The sequence below is a fragment of the Pituophis catenifer genome, unplaced genomic scaffold, assembly GCF_029215685.1.
Source record: "Pituophis catenifer annectens isolate HBS135680 unplaced genomic scaffold, rPitCat1.0.hap2 SCAF_1, whole genome shotgun sequence".
Classification (NCBI taxonomy): domain Eukaryota; kingdom Metazoa; phylum Chordata; class Lepidosauria; order Squamata; family Colubridae; genus Pituophis; species Pituophis catenifer.
The window spans coordinates 283,608,341-283,628,123 of record NW_027256881.1 but is presented as its reverse complement, the minus strand read 5'-3'; the positions used below and the strand labels follow the sequence as shown (position 1 = coordinate 283,628,123).

Below are 19,783 nucleotides of genomic sequence, written 5' to 3'. Positions count from 1 at the left end.
TGTGCCACTGACTATATAACACCTTTGCCAGTAAGATGGTAGGGAAAGAAAGAACCATAAGAAGAGAGTGGCATAGGTAATAATGAAGAAGAAGCAGTAGATTAAGCCTTAGAGGAATGCCATTTTCCCACCCTTACAATACTGTATCGTACATGTAACCATTTCCCAGAGACCCTTTGGAAGTATGAAAGAATTTTCCTGGGTCTTCTGATGTTTTGCACGGCCTCAGGAAAAAAAAAATTGCCAAGATAAAGAGGCTCTTAGCTGTTGTCTGTAGTAAGTACTGTATATAACGTAGGTTTTCTAGTACTCTGCTTTGCACATTTTATGAGATGTTCTTTGCTTTCCCCCCTCTCCTATTTAGTCAAGCCTTTGGCAGTGTGGTCGGAGGTGATCCTGTAGTCCATTTCAGAGCAGTACGATCATTCAACCGAGAAGTCCCAGAGCTTATTGAAGTAACATGTAAGTAAAATATATGTGACTCTTTCCTCAGCAAGTGTATTTCCATTCCCTTAGCTAAAGTGCTGTTCTCTTCCTCTGTCAAACCATTTCCTAATAACACTGTGATGATGATGATGATGATGATTATACATGTAATATTCTATTCAGTTCGCTCCCACAGAGAGGGACTCCTCAGGGTACCGTCGGCCAAGTTATGTCGGCTGGCGACACCCAGGAGGAGAGCCTTCTCTGTTGGAGCTCCTGCCCTTTGGAATGAATTGCCCCCGGATATTCATAACATCTCTGACTCCGGGTCTTTTGCTGTGCCCTCAAGACCCTACTGTTCCGACAGGCGGGGCTGTCTAACTGAATGATTTTAAATTGGGTTTTAATTTTGGGTTTTAAAATTCGGCCAAAACTATTTAATGATTTTAATTAATTTTAACTATGATATTGTATATTTATATTTTAATTTGGCTGTGCACTGCCCCGAGTCCTTCGGGAGAAGGGCAGTATATAAATATAAATATAAATATAATAATAATAATAATAATAATAATAATAATAATAATAATAATAATAATAATAATAATAATAATAATATTATTATTATTCATTTGCCAAATTGAAAGACTAGATAAGACCGTGCCTTATGCAAAATTGGTACCCCTATCCATGCTCCTTTGACTTCTGTAGGGGGGAAGTCCTACAAAACTGGATTACCATGTCATCAAGGACCTGTTTTCATTCTGCTTCTTTTTAGCTGAATCCTGATTCAAATTATTTATGAGTAAAATGAATATCTTATGCACGTTCATTCAGGTATAAATCCAGCTGACCATAGAGACCCTTGTTCTCACATAAACTGTGGAGGATGCTCAAACTCCACTGCTTCAAAATTTGAAGCAGTGATACACTTTTGTACTATATTTCAAATCAGAGTTCAGCTATTCTGCTGCTGTTTGGAACCTGATTATAGCATAAAAGCTAGGGCTTGCCATCTTCAGACTGAAGCATAAATTGCTATCTTTGAGATTGATTCACAGACACTGTTTAAAACGATCTTTTCCCACTTGTATTCTCCAGACTATAACTCCCAGAATTGCCAGTCATTAAGTAGAGATGACCAGGATGGGAATGGCTGGATTTTAAACTCGTATTTTCTATCATTCGAGGAAAGTAGTGCAAATAATTTGAAACACTGAAATGTTTTAGCACTGAAAAAAGCAATTTTATTGCATCTTTGTTGCTTTATATCTTTTATAAGACTAAAGAAAGGAATCATTTCCTAGGGAGTAAGAGTGAATTTATTTCCAAAACAAATTCTTTGTTTTGGCTTGTTCATTTTTCATACACTCTTACTTAGTGTTCCTCAAACTGCTGCCCTTCAGTGCATCTAACCATAATTCCTATGTTTTCCACTCATGGTATCAAAAGTTATGGTAGATGCCAAATATAATGGGAGCTTGTAATTTAACACATCTCAATGCCCAAGGTGAGGGAAGATTATTCTAAACTATGCAACATTAACTGTTCCTTGGATCAAAAGTATATCAATCCATACCATGATTAAAGCTAGATTTTTCTCATGGTTAAGTTGCCCTTGTTTTCTTCTGTTTATCCAGTGGACAGTATAGGAATCAGTGATGAATTGAAGACGAAATTGAAAGATGTCTTAATTCAGGAGCAGCAGTTTACTCTGGGAAGAATGCTAGGCAAGGGTGAGTAGTCCCTCAAAGCAGGGGTGAAATTCAAAATTTTTCCCTACCGGTTCTGTGGGCATAGCTTGGTGGGCATGGCAGGGGAAGGATACTGCAAAATCTCCATTTAAGGGCACGGTGGTGCCTTCCACCGTGCCCTTAAAACTTTCTTTTTTCATCAAGCCGGGCTGGCTTAACATATTTTTAAATTTTTAATTCTTAATTGGTTTGTCATTTTAAATTGGGGCCAAATTAATATATATTCTTTTAATTGTTCTTAATGTTTGTATTGTATGTTTTTATCTGGCTGTACACCGCCCTGAGTCCCTTGGGAGAAGGTGCGGTATATAAATTTGAAATAAAATAAATAAATAAATAAATAAAATAAATTCCCTCCCCACTCTGGGGCCAGCAAAAGGTGGTATTTGCCGGTTCTCCGAACTACTCAAACTTTCCGCTACCAGTTCTCCAGAACCTGCTGGATTTCACCCCTGCCTCAAAGCTTATGGAAAATGCATTTACTATTTAAGCTCAGTCCCTATATTGTCATTTGCAAATATCTGATTTCTAAGGATTTAGCAACACTAAATGGCAGAAACCTAAACTGCAATAGTTACAACTGAATGTAACTAAGAACTGGAACTTTAGATTGGGAATACTGATAATTCTATGCTTTTAGAAAAGAACCGAGACTGACAGATTGAATTATCTGGGGCTAAAAATGCAGGTCTGCCTATACATTGCGATTATTAGAAGCATTTGTGAGAGCATAAGGAACACACCATGTCAAAGAACATGAAAGTTAAAAAAAAACCAAAGAACAATAGCATAAAAGTGGAATTGGAGAATGTGTTTACAATATGTGTGAAAGCTGCAGGAAATGAATAGAAGGAAAGCTAATAGGGAAGTGGAAAGTACAAGGGTTATGGCAGCAGAAATATTTTTGGAGGATCAAGATAGATTTAGGAAGATTATTGCTGTAGCCTGTTAGCACCCTATCAAACCTCCAGCTATGCAATGCAGTTAAAACTATTTTATGTCCTATTGATTCCAGCATAAATTGGCTATTTATTACCTTAGGTTTTTACCAATTCCTGTTTTTCTGTATTCCTTGGGAGGAAAAAATCTGTAGACTTTCAATGCAAATGTGATGGTTTTTATATTCCTTCTCAGAGAATAGTCCCATGGAAGAAGATACTTGACTGGAAGAAACTCTAGTACTTAATATCTTTTATCCTAAACATTCTACTCTTAATCCTAAAACAAACTTTAAGTGCATTGAGTCTTTTCAATTATCATACTCTTACTTTACTTTTTTTTTTTTTTTTTGTATTTTATTAGGGGAATTTGGCTCTGTCAGGGAGGGTCAGTTGAAAATGCCTGATGGCTCTCTCCAGAAAGTTGCAGTGAAAATGCTAAAAGGTGAGTAAATCTAAATTTCTTGAACTGTCTTCCATGCCATTTTGTCACTATAAACCTTCCATTTTCTGAGTTTCTGTATTCTCACTAAACAATATATAGGTAGTTCTCGATTTACAACAGTTCACTTAATGACTGTTCAAAGTTACAATGGCACTGAAAAAAGTGACTCATGACCATTTTTCATGCTTATGACCGTCTCAGCATCCCCATGGTCATGTGATTTACATTCGGATGTTTGACAGCTGGTTCATATCTTGTTGCAATATCCTGGGGTCACATGATCACCTTCTGCAGCCTTCTGACAAGCAAAGTCAATGGGGAAACCAGATTCACTTAACAACCCTGTTACTAATTTAATAACTGTAGTGATTAACTTAACAACTGGAGCAAGAAAAGTCATAAAATGGGGCAAAACTCACTTAACCAATTTCTCACTTAGCAACATAAATGCTGGGCTCAATTGTGGTTGTACGTTGAGGACTACCTGTAGGTGACTGTGGTTTACCTTCTCATTTCCCCTTTTCTTCAAATTGCCTATAATTGACACTAATTCCTTGAATGCGTATTTGTTTATTTCAATGTAAATGGCCACCCATCTCACGAGTGCAACTCTGGTCAGTGAACACAGTTAAAAACTTCAATATAAACATAAAAAGTAGAGATATAAGCACAACGAAAGTATAGCATCAAAACCAACAGCCTTCAGACTGACACCTTCTAGGTGTGTGGCAGTGGTGGGTTGCCCCCGGTTCGCACCTGTTCTATAGAACTGGTAGTAAAACTGGCTGGAGGCTCCGCCCACTGACCCTGACATCATCAAAACGCTTCTGCGCTTGCGCAGAAGAGCATGCTCGCAAGCGAAGCGAGCATGCGTGCGGCCCCGTTGCGAACCAGTAGTAAAGGTAAGTAGAACCCACCCCTGGTGTGTGGGTTTTTAATTCCCATTTGCCCCACTCAGTATAGCATAATGATGCTGTACTCTATATCTATGGAGCTTCTCAGTCATCCAGGTCATGGTTGTCCCAATGGTGCTTTTTTTCAAGAGGCAACTGGACTTTCTTATTTTTCTTTGAAGATGTTTTGCTTCTCATCCAAGAAGCTTCTTCAGCTCTGACTGGATGGTGGGAAATGGAAGGATTTGTCTGCAAGGAGTATAAATCCTTCCATTCCCCACCATCCAGCCAGAGCTGAAGAAATGTCTTGGATGAGAAGCGAAACCTCTTCAAAGAAGAACAAGAAAGTTCAGTTTCCTCTTGAAAAAAAAACATCTTTGAGTTGTATTCCATGGTTCCATTTTTTTTCATAATTTAAAAATGTTTGACAAATGTGATCCAAATCTGCACATTAGGACTGGTAAATTAAAATATAACTGGTAACACTGTTCATATCCAATCTATTCGTTAATCTTATTTGACTTATATTTATATGGCTTAGGACCTGGGTACCTACGAGACCGCCTTCTGTCACCGAGAGCCTCCCACCGGCCAGTACGCTCCCACAGAGAGGGGCTCCTCAGGGTGCCGTCGGTCAAACAATGTCGAGGGGGAGAGCTTTCTCTGTGGGAGCACCTGCCCTCTGGAACGAGCTCCCCCCGGAGATATGGAGGATCCCGGATTTACATACTTTCCGCCGGGCCCTCAAGACTTTTTTATTTCAACAAGCCGGGCTGGCCTAACTTCTCCAATTGCTTAATTTTAATTTGAATTTTAAAAGGGGTATTTTAATTGTTGGGCCAAAATTGTTTAATATGTTTTTTTAACTGTTCTTAAATTTTTGTATTCTGTGTGTTTACCTTTGGCTGTTCACCGCCCTGAGTCCTTCAGGAGAAGGACGGTATATACATTTAAATTAATTAATTAATTAATTAATTAATTAAATAAATAAATAAATAAATAAATAAATAAATAATAATGGCCAGTTCTATGAACTAAACAGATTGCATTGTGCCTGTCTTGAATTCTTATTCGTTTAACTTGTTTTACTATTTTTTCAGCTTCTCCTATAGATTCCCAACTGTTTTTTTGTACATTCTGCTCCTTTTCTTGAATTTCCCCCCAATGAGTTTAAAAGAAATCTCAGTAATACTTCTCTTTATTGTAGCTGACATCTTCACTTCCAATGACATAGAGGAGTTTCTGAAAGAAGCTGCTTGCATGAAGGAGTTTGACCATCCACACATTACTAAATTAATAGGTGAGCATTGTCCCATTTAATGTTTGCACTAGAGGTCCCAAAGTATATATTTTACAATTTATTTGTAGAAGGAAATTTATTAATTTATTAAATCTATCAATATGGCTGCCCATCTTACAAATCCAACCCTGGATGGCTACCAATCTGTTGAAACAATATAAGCAAAGAATTTTAAAAGCAACAATGGTCACCAAGAATAAACCCAAGTAAAACAATTAACAGAGGTTTTCAACTGGCATGTAATAGAAAATTAGAAGGAACAGTAGTTACCAATATATTTGGAGTATAGTCGTTCTCAGTGCATAAAAAGGTAAAGGTAAAGGTTCCCCTCGCACATATGTGCTAGTCGTTCCCAACTCTAGGGGGCAGTGCTCATCTCCGTTTCAAAGGCGAAGAGCCAGCGCTGTCCAAAGACATCTCCATGGTCATGTGGTCGGCATGACTAAACGCCAAAGGCGCACAGAACATTGTTACCTTCCCACCAAAGGTGGTCCCTATTTTTCTACTTGCATTTTTACATGCTTTCGAACTGCTAGGTTGGCAGAAGCTGGGACAAGTAATGGGCGCTCACTCCGTTGCGCGGCGCTAGTGATTTGAACCGCCGAACTGCTGACCTTTCTGATCGATAAGCTCAGCATCTTAGCCACTGAGCCACTGCTCCACTTTCTCAGGATATATGTATGTATGTATGTATGTATGTATGTATGTATGTATGTATGTATGTATTTCTCTTTAGCCAGGTTCTTCCTACGTAAACCAAGATTTTTATGCAGCCCTAAATCTTGGTTTACGTAGGAAGAACCTGGTTAAAGAGAAATACACATAAAAGCCTACGAAAAGGAAAGATATATTTTTTGAAGACTATTGTTATTTGATAGTCCTCATTTCTCCAACATATATATTGGTTCTCAAAAGTGAATCTAAGAAAGAGAGGCAATATTATAAATAGGCTACAGAGTTGGAAGCAAGTAGTTGTGATAGCTGAGAAATATAAATGCCAGGCTGAAACCATCCTGTTGCTTTGCATGGAATGTTTCTGAGTCCAAATAAGAAAATATTCCCCAGTTTGGAGTTATCGTGTGCTATTTTTGAATGCTACTTGATCCAGATAAAAAATCAGCTTATTTGAAGAATGCCTAGGTTTTTTGATACAGGAAGTCCTTGACTTACAACAGTTCATTTAGTGACTGTTCAAAATTACAATGGCAGGAAAAATATGACTTATGACTGTTTTTCACACTTATGACCTTTGCAGCGTTCCCCATGATCATGTGATCAAAATTCAGATGCTTGGCAACTGGCTCATATTTATAACCTTTGCTGAGTCCCAGGGTCACGTGATTCCCTTTTGCGACTTCTCACAAGCAAAGCCAGATTCACTTAACAATCGGGTTACCAATTTATCAACCGCCATGATTCCCTTAACAGCTGTGGCAAGAAAGATCATAAAATGGGGCAAAACTCACTTAGCAAATGTCTCACCTAAACAACAGAAATTCTGGGCTCAACTGTGGTCATAAGTTGAGGATTACCTGTACTGCTTAAATATAATCATGTGAAGCAAATAAGAATAGATGGGATGGATGCATGGATTGGATCAAACCAAGAGTTTAGAAATGCTGCCCTCTCAGAATGTAGTGTTATTTTCAGCAGTTTGTGAGGAGGGAGGTATGCTAAGTATTTATGATCATTTATTACAGGTATAGTGGTTCTTGCTAATTGCACATTTCTGTTCTCTCAAATCAGGGGTCAGTTTGCGTAATCGGCCTAAAGGTCGTCTTCCGATCCCAATGGTTGTCCTGCCCTTCATGAAGCATGGAGACCTTCACTCTTTTCTATTAATGTCCAGGATTGGAGAAAACCCCTTCGTAAGTTTTTTCTCTTAAGGCAACACAGAGATTAATTGATCTTCTATTGCTTACACTGTTATAAACTATTCTCATTCATTCATTTGTTTAGTTGGTTGCTTGCTTGCTTGCAGTGCTGCTTACTGTGTTTGCTGCTGCAATTCAAAAAGATTCTGAATAGCTTACTTTCTCCTCTTCCAGTAAGATGGTTAAAAATTAAAATTAAAAATAAACAATAAATTAACTATTAGCAATTACAGCTAAAATTATAAAAGGTTTTCAGCATCTAAGGAACGAACATCAAAACACACCAATAAAGAGACTTGCAGCTTATATGAGCCAAGGTGGCACAGTGGTTAGAGTGCAGTATTGCAGCTACTTCAGCTGACTGCTAGTTCAGCAGATCAGCGGATCAAATCTCACCGGCTCAAGGTTGACTCAGCCTTCCATCCTTCCAAGGTGGGTAAAATGAGGACCCAGATTGTTGGGGGCAATATGCTATTTAGTATACTGTCTTTGGTGTAAGCCGCCCAGAGTCCTCGGAGAGTGGGCGGCATAGAAATATGAGTAATAAAATAAAAATAAAAATAAATATCAGTTCTACTCTCAGAGATTTCTTGAACATCCAAGTTTTAATGGCTTTCCTGAAGCTTGTAAGAATTTAAGGGGGAAGCTAATCCAATAAGGAAAAGGGGTTGCATTTAAGAAAGGCTACCTCATGACTCCTCTCAAGATGATCATCCTTGAGGGAAGAAATTTAAAGTGAATTTACTCTTAGGTCATCACATCACGCTGGGCAATTGGGGGAAAGTGCTATTTTAGATAATCAAGTGCTGAGCTAAGCAGGACTTTAAAAATATCATCTAGCACTTTGGATTCCACCTGGAACCAAACGGAGAATCAGTGCAGCTCTCAAAGTAGGATTGTAACTTGGGAGAAATTCAGTTTTTGAGAGGATGTATTCTGAACCAGTTGACGTTTTTGGGTAGTCATCGGGAGGAGCTCCCTGTAAAGCAAGTTGTAGTAATCTGAGTCTTACGTGGGCTGTTAATTACACACAATGAAAATGGTTAGCGTCTTTGAACATATAAAACGTGTGGGAAGTCACAGCTATTTTAGAATCCCTGTGCTATCTGCCATTAAATTTCAGTTCCAGAAATGCTAAATGTGCATTTCAGGGGTCAAAAACAATGTGAGCCATGATGGCGCAATGATTAGAATGCAGTACTGCAGGCTAACTCACTGCGTGCTCTAGGAGTTCCATTCTGACCAGCTCAAGGTTGACTCAGCCTTCCATCCTTCTGAGATCAGTAAAATGAGGACCCAGATTGTTAAGGGCAATATGCTAGTTCTGTAAACCACTTAGAGAGGGCTGTAAAGCACTGTGAAGCAGTATATAAGTCTAAGTGCTATTGCTATTTTGTTGCCAATAGCAGTGAAAGTGCTCTTTGATAATTTTTATATGTATGCTGGGGAAAAGTCATGGAAGTATGCCTCTAGAAGAGAATATTTGCAGCTCAGGGCAAGGAGTCATGGACTCTCTGAGCTTCATTGTTTTCTTGCAGATGTTTCATTACTTGGTTTAGTAAAATCATCAATGCTAGAAGGGAGTGGGGTTTGCTCTCAGTTTATATACAAGTGATTTGCCCTGTCATTGTTGGTGGTCTGAGTTGGTAGGCTCTTGATTGGGGTGTTGTTTTACAGCTTGGTTGTTGATCTAGTGTTAATCTTGGTGTTAATCTCTGCATATTTGGGTGTTGATTGCTAGTGAGGAGGTTTTTTGGTCTTTTTCTTTTTTTTGATTTTTGATTCTCTATTTTGAATGGTATGTAGATGTTGTTTATCTCTATGTACCTTTTGATGGCTGATTTGTCATCCATCATGTCAGGCTTCCAGGAATTATTTAATATTCTTGGACTTAGCCTGGTCTAGGATGAAAAAAATTGTTATTTACTAGCATTGACCTTTGTAAAGTCTTTGCATTCAGACTGATAATGCTGCAATTGAAGTGCAATAGTGTTGTTTAGGGTTTTTTTTTATTGAAGTATTTTTCTCAGTCAGGTTACAGCATATGCAATGCTTGGATTAGAACAGTTGTAAAGACAAGGTTAGGGTTTAAGATATTTACTGGGAGGATTTGAGACATACAAGAAAGGATTTTTTAAAAAAACCAAAACACATTCATTGATATTTGTAACCTACCTGTCACCAGTACATAACAGATATTTTGTCACTGCTGCCAGCTACCATGCACAGCTTGAAACACCTAGCCATTGCCTGATGCCATGCTTCCCCCTCTGCAGTATTGGATGTTAAATATAAAAAAGCATTTGCCCCTGTGATTCCAGAGAGGTAGAAACTACAAAACGTGTCTTTCTTCACTGCTCCCATTACGGAAACATAATAGATATTGGGTCTCCCAGATTCAGCCCTTGCCCAGATGCTGCTTATAGACAAAATAGCATTAGCACTTAGACTTATATACTGCTTCATAGTGCTTTCACAGCTCTCTCTAAGTGGTTTACAGAGTCAGCATATTGCCCCCAACAATTTGGGTCCTCATTTTACTCACCTCGGAAGGATGGAAGGCTGAGTCAGCCTTGAGGATGGTGAGATATGAACTGCCAAATTGCAGGTGGACAGAAATAGCCTGCAGTACTGCACTCTAACCACTGCGCCACCACGGCTGTTTGTTACCTATTGTTACAGCACATGTAGCTAGATTTTTACAGCAGCGGAGAAGATCTGTCGAACTCTGATGGGCCAATATCCTGCAATGCATTTCCTATAAGTATTAGTCATTTAAATTTCAGGTACTACCACTTCACCTGATATTAATAGATATTTTTACTTTCTTGTAATTTTAGATATCACACTTAATATAATTTTAGTATATCTGATATAGGCTGCAACCTGGATTTAACATATTAGATGGTAGTTAGGTTATTTAACAAATGTATTTTAACTCTGTCTTAAATTTTATTTGTTTGTATTGGTCTTTGACCACAATAGATTGAATCCAAAATCGAAATTCATACTTGTACATTAACAGCCTATTGATTCTTGGGAGTGACCATTCTTTTTATAAGAAAAATCATGGATATCATTGAAACGAAAGAAGTTCTTGGGCGATTTTTCCTACATTACATTATTTGATCTTCTAGGAGCAAAGTTTTGCCAGTAGAGAAAACATACCGCACAAAGTAAAAAGAAGCTCCTTCTCCTGATGTCCTGCTTCTTATGTGCAGGGGATTTGTTGTAACTTGGCCTCTAAAAGGACTAGTGGAGAGAACTTCTGCTTTCCATGTGTTGTTAATTCATTTATTTTTAAACACTCTTTGTAAAAGACCAGTAAATAGATGGGGAAGAAATGGAGGGTAGTGACAGATTTTATTTTCCTGGGCTCCAAGATCACCGCACATGGGGACTATAGCCAAGAAATTAAAAAACGCTTGTTCCTGGGCAGGAAAGCTGTGGCAAATCTAGACAGCATACTAAAAAGTAGAGACATCACCCTGCCAACAAAAGTGCGTTTAGTCAAGGCTATGGTTTTCCCAGTTGCAATGTATGGCTGTGAAAGTTGGACCATAAGGAAGGCTGAGTGCCAAAGAATTGAGGCCTTTGAACTATGGTGTTGGAGAAGGCTCCTGCAAGTCCCTTGGACTGCAAGGCAATCAAATCAGTCAGTCCTAGAGGAGATCAATCCTGACTGCTCTTTAGAAGGCCAGAAACTCAAATTCTTTGGCAACCTAATGAGAAGGAAGGACTCACTGGAGAAGAACCTAATGCTGGGAAAGATTGAGGGCAAAAGAAGAAAGGTACGACAGAGAACGAGGTGGCTGGATGGAGTCACTGAAGCAGCTGGCGTGAGTTTAAATGGACTCCAGAGGATGGTAGAGGACAGGAAAGCCTGGAGGAAGCCCATTGGTGTCACAATGGGTCAGACACGACTTTGCAGCTAACAACAAAATTGAAAGACCAAAATGGTTGTTTCCACAGTAGGATTTAAGATTTTCTATGCTACTTTTGTTTTATCACTTCTGGAATTCATAATGGCTTAAAATATTATATTTTCTTCCTAATAATCTAACTTCCTGTTGTACTTCTTCTTTTTTTTTTTTTACAGAGTTTGCCACTTCAGACCCTCTTAAAGTTTATGATTCACATTGCTAGTGGCATGGAATACCTGAGCTCCAAAAACTTTATACATAGGGATCTAGCTGCTCGGAACTGCATGTAAGTCCACAACGCCCTTATAGAAGAGTTAAAGCATGCATAAAAAATAAATTTAGAGGTGCTGGATTGGGAAGGCTTATCTGTACCTGTTTGGGGAAGAATTGGGGCTGAGATTTAAATAAACTACTCGAAATCTTACTCTAAAATACAGGTAGTCTTCAACTTATGACCACAATTGTGCCCAAAATTTATGTTGTTAAGTGAGACGGTTAAATGAATTTTGCCCCATTTTACAGTTTTTCTTGCCACAGTTGTTAAGTGAATCACTACATTAGTTAATGTTAGTTAGCACGGCTGTTAAGTGAATCTGGCTGCCGCCTTGACTTTGCTTGTCAGAAGGCTGCAAAAGGGGATTACATAACCCCTGGGACACTGCAATCATCATAAATGTGAGTGAGTTGTTGAGCATCTGAATGTTGATCATGTGACCATGGGGATGCTACAACAGTCGTAGGTGTGAAAAATGGTCATAAGTCACTTTTCTCAAGGTTGTTGTAATTTTGAACTGTCGTACAAGTACAGGATTACCTGTACTACTCACTTTGATGTTCTGATTGATAAAAGCAAACATCACCATATAAATCCTTGACTTCTACACTTTGATTCTTCTTCAGCAAAATATTAGAATGATCAGGCATTGAAAAATCTCCTTCATATGATAGCTGATGAATTGGCACTGTTTCAGGGAATGCATACTTCCACTTTTCTCCCTTGTTCTAGAACGAACAAAAAGAATAATGAGAAAGGCAGGCAATTTAGGACATAGCCATCTGTATTCTTTAAGGATATTCATTTTAGCCTGGTTGCTGAAAGAGGAGCAATGACCGGGTATGTCCCAATTTATTGAATTTAGGAAAAACCACCCAGCTGAAATTCTGTGCCATCATGCTGTTTTTGGTAGTAGATACTGTTAATGGGTTGTGAGAATAAACTTGAAAGATAGGAGGAAAAACCAGTCAGGGCAGCGGTCAGACAAGAGATATTTCAACCCACAGAAGGAATGGGGTGTGTGTGGGGGTGTAGGGGTAGAGAAAGCATCTCAGAGGGAACCCTTTCTTGTTCTCTGAAAAGTAAAGACAAGGGAGGGAAGAAATGCTTTCAGACTTGAGAGATTCTATTACTTAACCTTACAATAAGGTTGGTATTAGTACTTACGTTTCTTGTTTAGACTACTTTGAAGGGCTGACAGATGCTTGCTTGCTCCCTGCTTTGCTCTATTCTTCACTTAACCTGTGGGTGACAAGCAGGAATGTTTCGGTGTAGCATTTCCTTCAAATTGAGCCAGCCATTGGATAAAGACAAGGTTGTTCCAAGGAAGAATATCATAGAGGACACAGCGTGATTCAGGGTTGGACCTTAGGAATTGGAAAATAGGAAGTTTTAGGTGTGTTTGCTGCCTTGAGTTACTTATAAAGTAATAAAGGTGAGATAATAATCAGATAGATTAGATTAGATTAGATTAGATTAGATTAGATTAGATTAGATTAGATTAGATTAGATTAGATAAAATAGAAAGATAGATAGACAGACAGACAGACAGAACATTTACTTTCTTTTCTACAGCTTAGTTACATATACAGCACGTATATGGAAGGGAAAATCCCACAATTATACCACTACTTATGGCCTCTCCAGCTAAATAAATGAGGAGTATGTAGTGTATCTGTATTCTTGCTGTATTTCTAAATAGATACTCTTCTAATAAAGACAATTTGTACTACTTTAAAATGCTTGGCACAATATATTCAAGGCAAAACTATTGACTAACCAAATTCTTTGTGGCCCTGTATGAGAAATATACAATGTTGCCGCCTGAAAGCAAGGATCCAGCCCCAGAATCCCTCTGGAAAGTGCCAGGGCTTTTGCGGTAGTATTAAATGCAGGAGGAGTAATTGTACTGACTGAACATATAAAATAAATGCGTGGGTAAGCAACATGAAATGAATCACCTACTTTTTCCCTCTTCAGAGCATAATCAGCTGTGAAATGTCAGCTCATGTGGACTAGTAGGCGGCCATTAAGCACTCAAGACTTTGGCTCAGCAACAGTCTGAGCATCTTTTATCTCTCTGACTCTTCCTGAGGAGCATGTTGCATTGGCACAAAGAAAGTGCTCTAGTCTGAAGGAGAGAATCTAAATCTTCCTATTCCTGTATTCTTTCAATTGGTGCTCATTCTTCTACATCTCCCACTCCCTTTCTTTTTTGGTCTTTGTTAGGCTGGATGAAAACATGAATGTCTGTGTTGCTGATTTTGGGCTTTCAAAGAAAATCTATAGTGGAGATTATTACCGTCAGGGCTCTGCCTCAAAGCTGCCAGTGAAGTGGCTTGCATTGGAAAGCCTGGCGGACAATCTCTACACAACTCACAGCGATGTGGTGAGTGGAGATTATTATTATTTTTTTGTCTTTTTGTGCATTGCTTTCGAAATTATCAGTGAGGTGAAGAAATATCTATTACTCTATTTCGTTGGCTATTTTGTTGTTTTGTGATCACAGTCATGCTTATTTTTGATGATCTTTGCACCATAATCGTTGTAGGTGCTGATACGGGTCAAGAGTACAAACCAACCAGACCACAGCACAGATTTATTCTGCCGTATCATCCTGAACAAGATCATGAAAAGTGAATGTGCTGACTTTTGACCTGAATCTGCAGCTGCAACCATTTGTCTGCAAAACAATCAATCACAGAGATAATTCCTAAAGAAAATAGCAGCTTAATTCACACCTTCCTTCAAAACACCCCATCGGCAGAAATGAGATCTGGATCTCCTCCAGTCAGTGCATTGAAGGTTTTATTGGTAGAATAGATTTTAGATTTTTAATATGGCATTTGTGATTGTCTATAGGACCCTTGATACCTATCAAGTTTAATGCTCTGTGTTTTTTTTTTTTAAAAACAACTTTTCATTAAAATTTATATATTGGGGAAGAAAAGGCTCAAGAATCATAGGTATTTCTTTATATGTTTGACTCCCATAGGCATATTTAGAAAATAAAATTGGAAGATAAATCTGTGCCCAATACGCAGCATTTTATGAAGCAGTTCATGCTCCAAAATTTGCAATGTGCCCTTTAGCTTGAAAACCTATGGATGAGATAGGGCAAATCTCCATGTTTTTGAAGCTTGCAGATATAATCTTGCAGGAGCATTTTGCATTGGATTTTTCTGGCTTCTATTTTATCACATCTGATTTTCTACTCTCTGTTTCCTTTGTGTAATCTTGTCCTTCTGTTTTATTAACAATAATGGCTGATTACATCATTCCAAGCTTGCATCTACACTTTGCTTAAATGCTGTACTATATATAAAATATAACAATGAATTATATGATATTGATCATGCAAAATCTTGTAACAGCAGGACAAGAAATACCGATTTAAATCCCTAATTGGGAGCAGAATTTCCATTGCCTAAGTGAAGTGGTCATTATGTGAAACATGTGGCCGTACCACTTAGCGACACCCGTTCCGGTAGTCACAGTTGTGGTCATTAGGTGAGGGCCTCACACTTCTCCTACCCTGCCATGCTTGCCTCCACTTCAATTTCCTCCACCCTTCTATGTTTCCCCAATCCCTGCTCGTTTGGTTCCCCTGCCCTCTGTCATCCCCTGCTACCCCCAGCTGATGCTCACTGTCTTCTTCCTCCCACTGACGTGCACCTAGCTGAATTTTGAGCATGTGACTGCGGGAATGCTGCACTGGTTGTAACTTTGAGGTACAATCATTATCATTCATTCTTCTCCATCCTAATTTCAATCAATCACTGAACGAATGGTCATAAAGCAAGGACTACCTAGAATGTAACATCTATAGTTCTCTGAGTTCTTAATGAAAAGGAAAGTGGACTGTATTTGCTAATCTGAAGTCTCTGTAGATCCCTTCTTGCAAATATCAAGTCTTGGATGTTTCTCAAAAGTAATGCACTGTACACAATCACTTTAAGTACAAGGGTTCATGAATTCAGTTCCCAGGAGAATGTGTGAATGCCATAGTAAGATCTGTTCCATATAAAATGAAAACTGCCACATACTGCCTCCTGGTGGTCAACAAAAGTACAAAACAACCACGCAGGATATACATTTTTGTACAGGAAAGTAAAGCCATTCTTTCGTTATTCCACATGTATTTCTTTGGCTATTATGTATATTTATATGTACAGTATATCCTGGGTGATGATTTTACTTATGTTGACCATCAACATAATACATATAAATTTATACACACACACACACACACACACACACACACACACACACACACAAAATTAAGCTAAAGAGTTCTAAAAAATAACCCGTTCCTGCAAAACACTACTGATTACCAGACATTCTCCTGAGTCAAACACAGTTTCTTTTCTGTTCAAAATATATGTAATTCTTTTTCTTCCTCACCTCTTTTAATTCCAATTCAGTGGGCATTTGGTGTGACTATGTGGGAAATTGTGACCCGAGGGCAAACTCCATATGCAGGCATTGAAAATGCAGAAATTTACAACTACCTCATCAGTGGGAACAGACTGAAGCAGCCCCCAGAGTGCCTCGAAGATATGTGAGTAGCTTACCGCCCTATTTTCTTACTTAGGCTTTGGCAAAAAACGTCCAGAAGCATAGTCATGTTTTGAACAAGTTCAGTACTGTTTGAACAGGAAAACCTACTTACCAATGCACTATGGCTCTAGGAGTGTGATTGCATCCACATACTTTTAATTTGAAAAAAAATCTGGTCTGCTTCAAGGAAATGTTTCTAAATTACTTTAAACAAGTATTTATAACCTAAACAGACATGAAGGTACCCCACTGTAACAAATGCTCTATGCCCAGGTCTATGCTATGGTTGTAACTTTGAGGTACAATCATTATCATTCATGTTTTTTTGTTGTTGTATAATCACTAAGTCATGTCTTTGTGACCCCATGGACTACAGCAAGCCAGGTCCCCCATCTCCGCTATCGAGGGGTGGCTTCAAAAATTTTAGCAAGGGGTTCTCTACCCGGTTGCTGAGTAGGCATGGCCATGGTGGGTGCGGCCTAGTCGGCCTCCTGTACCACGGCGGTGGGGGGGGCATTTTTGCCCTCTTTGGGCTCCGGAGGCTTTCCTCAAGCCTCCGAGATGATAAAAACGGCCACCCCAGGCTCCGGAGATTTATTTATTTATTTATTGTTTATTTATTGGTTCGATTTATATGCCGCCCTTTTCCAGAGACTCAGGGCGACTTACAATGCAATAGCCTTCATACTTTTGTATATACTTGCTTAGTAAGGCTTTCGGCACACCCATAAGTGGTGCTCTTTTTTATACAAAGTCAGCTTATTGCCCCCACAAACCGGGTCCTCATTTTACCTACCTCGAAAGGATGGAAGGCTGAGTCAACCTTGAGCCTGGTGAGATTTGAACTTGCAGTAATTGCAGGCAGCTGGTGTTACTTAACAGTGCTTTAGTCTGCTGTGCCACCAAGGCTCAGTTAGATCCTCTGGAGGTCTTCCCAAACTTCCGGTAGGCCCGTTTTTCATCTTCCCCGAGCCTCTGCACGCATCCTGCACTTACCTGCATCCAAAATGGGCTGTGGGGAGGAGACGGGAGGGATGGGCGGGGCGGGGCGGGGCCAGCCAGGAGTGGAATTTGGGGCTTCTCCAAACTGCACAGAATCTTAGCTAGAGGTTCTCCTGGACCCCTGTGAATCCCCAGCAGCCCACCCCTGCCACTATCCCAAACCCATGCCCAGACTATCTAACCATCTCGTTCTCTGCCATTCCCATTCCCCTTCTCCTTTTGCCTTCAATCTTTCCCAACATTGGGGTCTTTTCCAGTGACTCCTTTCTTCTCATTAGATGGCCAAAGTATTTGAGCCTCAGATTCAGTATCTGTCATTCCAAAGAACAGCCAGGGTTGATTTCCTTTTACAGCATATATAATGCATGCTTATTAGGAATGAGTTGCGTTTTGTGAAAGACATTCAGCATTTTAGTGTCCAATTGTCTTATCACCTCATACATACAGAGGACCATAATTTTCCTTTGTGCTCAGTTTTGAAAGTTCCCAGTTCTGGAAATTTTAAAATAGGATAAACCTATTCTAGGGCTTAATACAGCATTGCAATGTATTTCCCAATTCCAAAATTCACAGATTTACAATGAAATTCACCGTCTTAGTTCAAGGGGATTCCAGGAATCAAAAAAGAGGATTTGAAAACTATATGACCTACAGATTGCAGGTTATCCACCTTGCATTATTTTAATATTTATTTATTATTGCCTTAAATAATCCCAGCTATAATTTAGTAAAGAACATGTGATTGTTTCATAATCATATTTAATTTATTTATACACAACATTCAGTTAATCTAAAAAAGCGGACCTTGCACTTGTGGGAAAATGCTAGGAAGGAAAAAAAAATACCTCATTTCCCAAAACATAGATTTGTGCCTAATAAACACACAGAGTAGATCATTCAAATACAGTAACAATTCAACAATGATGGACTGTAATGTAAATGAAGCCTAAAGGTGCAAAAATATGATGACATAAATTCAGTTTAAGTATCCTGAGAAATCATCCAGTGGACAGAATATGTATTTCTATCATTCATTAGCCTCCGTAGCCATTCCTATGATATGGAGCTCATTATCAACAGCCATTTTCAAGTGGGAGGGGGAATGCAGATGGCTTTTCTTTGTTTTGTCTCAGCACTCTTGTCCTCTGACTTGCCTTGCAGCTACGATCTCATGTGCAGATGCTGGCATTTGGAACCCAAGCTACGTCCAAGCTTTGGAGCTCTGAAACTGCAGCTTGAAATGATTTTGGCAAGACTGTCATTGCTTTCAAACAGTCAGGACCCTCTTTATGTCAATGTTGGGAGATCCCAAGAAGCTTGCAGGAACGAAATCACCATGAATTGCCCTTTTGGAGCCTTGAATGGGGAAACAGGAGCAATTGCTGCTGTGACTAGTGACTATCGTTACATCATGAACCCGTCGTGCCTTGGAAACGATGCAGAAAGTGAGAGACTTCAGGATTTATATGACGGAGAAGCCCAGAGCCTCCTTTACGATCTAGAGATGGGAGCAAAACTATGTTAGCCCAAACAACAACAACCACAACAAAATAGACTTTACTTTTCCCTCCAATAAGATGTGTCTATTTTATGGTATCACCAAACAGAGATGCTTGGAAGCTGCTTTTAACCAACAGAAGTTGTAGTAATTAACGTCAGCTGCATCTGTGGCTTCTGACAACTATTTCGGAGCTAACATCTCAAATTAATAGAATCACCTCCTGGCCTTCCGAGAGAAACCCTGCAATTGTCTGTGAATTGCAGTGGGAGTGGCCTCTGGACAGCCTGCTGAGTCGCAGTATTCTGCCCGGTAATTGGGGTTAAGTCAGGGGTGAAATGCTCCCGGTTCGGACCGGATCAGTCAATCGATTGATTGGCGATTGTGGCAGGTGGTTCGGAGAACCAGTAGCGATGGCGGGGCGAGGCTCCGCTCACCCGCCTGGGTCTTGTTATTCCTGGTTTTGACCAGGAAGTAATGTGTTTTTTACCCTCTGCGCATGTGAAGCGCACTTCCGAACCGGTAAGGAAGGTAAGTAGATTTCACCCCTGGGTTAAGTACTCCATATATTTGGGGGTGAAGGGTTTATGGTGTGGGGTTTTTTTCCCCCCCCAACAGATATGGGAGAAGAGGCATGTGCCACATACTCCAAACCATGGATATTATCTTTCAGAGCATGAGAAACAAAGAGCCTAATTTAGCAGTAGCTACCTCAGTGGTCCTCAAACTGGGTTCTATGCAGCTGCTTCTCTACAATGAAGAAACACTGGGCTGGTGTGTAGTTGGCAGAGGAAAGCATTCCTGGGAAGATAAGGAGATTGAGCAAAAGCGTTCCAGTTTCCCTCTTTTTCCCACAGGTTCTTATTTACCTGCCTTTTTCTTTTCTTCTTTCTGAT

The 19,783-nt window shown here is 39.4% G+C and overlaps 1 protein-coding gene across 1 annotated transcript in view; it reads left to right on the top strand.

Annotated features, from left to right (window-relative positions):
- The window catches only part of TYRO3 (TYRO3 protein tyrosine kinase), a 73,651-nt gene extending 54,737 nt beyond the window's left edge, over positions 1–18,914 (top strand). The window contains exons 11-19 of the mRNA XM_070931305.1: positions 365–462; positions 2,067–2,162; positions 3,483–3,563; positions 5,664–5,756; positions 7,503–7,624; positions 11,730–11,839; positions 14,057–14,216; positions 16,252–16,388; positions 18,551–18,914. Of these exons, the coding sequence (XP_070787406.1) occupies positions 365–462; positions 2,067–2,162; positions 3,483–3,563; positions 5,664–5,756; positions 7,503–7,624; positions 11,730–11,839; positions 14,057–14,216; positions 16,252–16,388; positions 18,551–18,914 (1,261 nt within the window). The remainder of the gene's footprint in view (positions 1–364; positions 463–2,066; positions 2,163–3,482; positions 3,564–5,663; positions 5,757–7,502; positions 7,625–11,729; positions 11,840–14,056; positions 14,217–16,251; positions 16,389–18,550) is intronic.
- Positions 18,915–19,783: the final 869 nt, after the last annotated feature.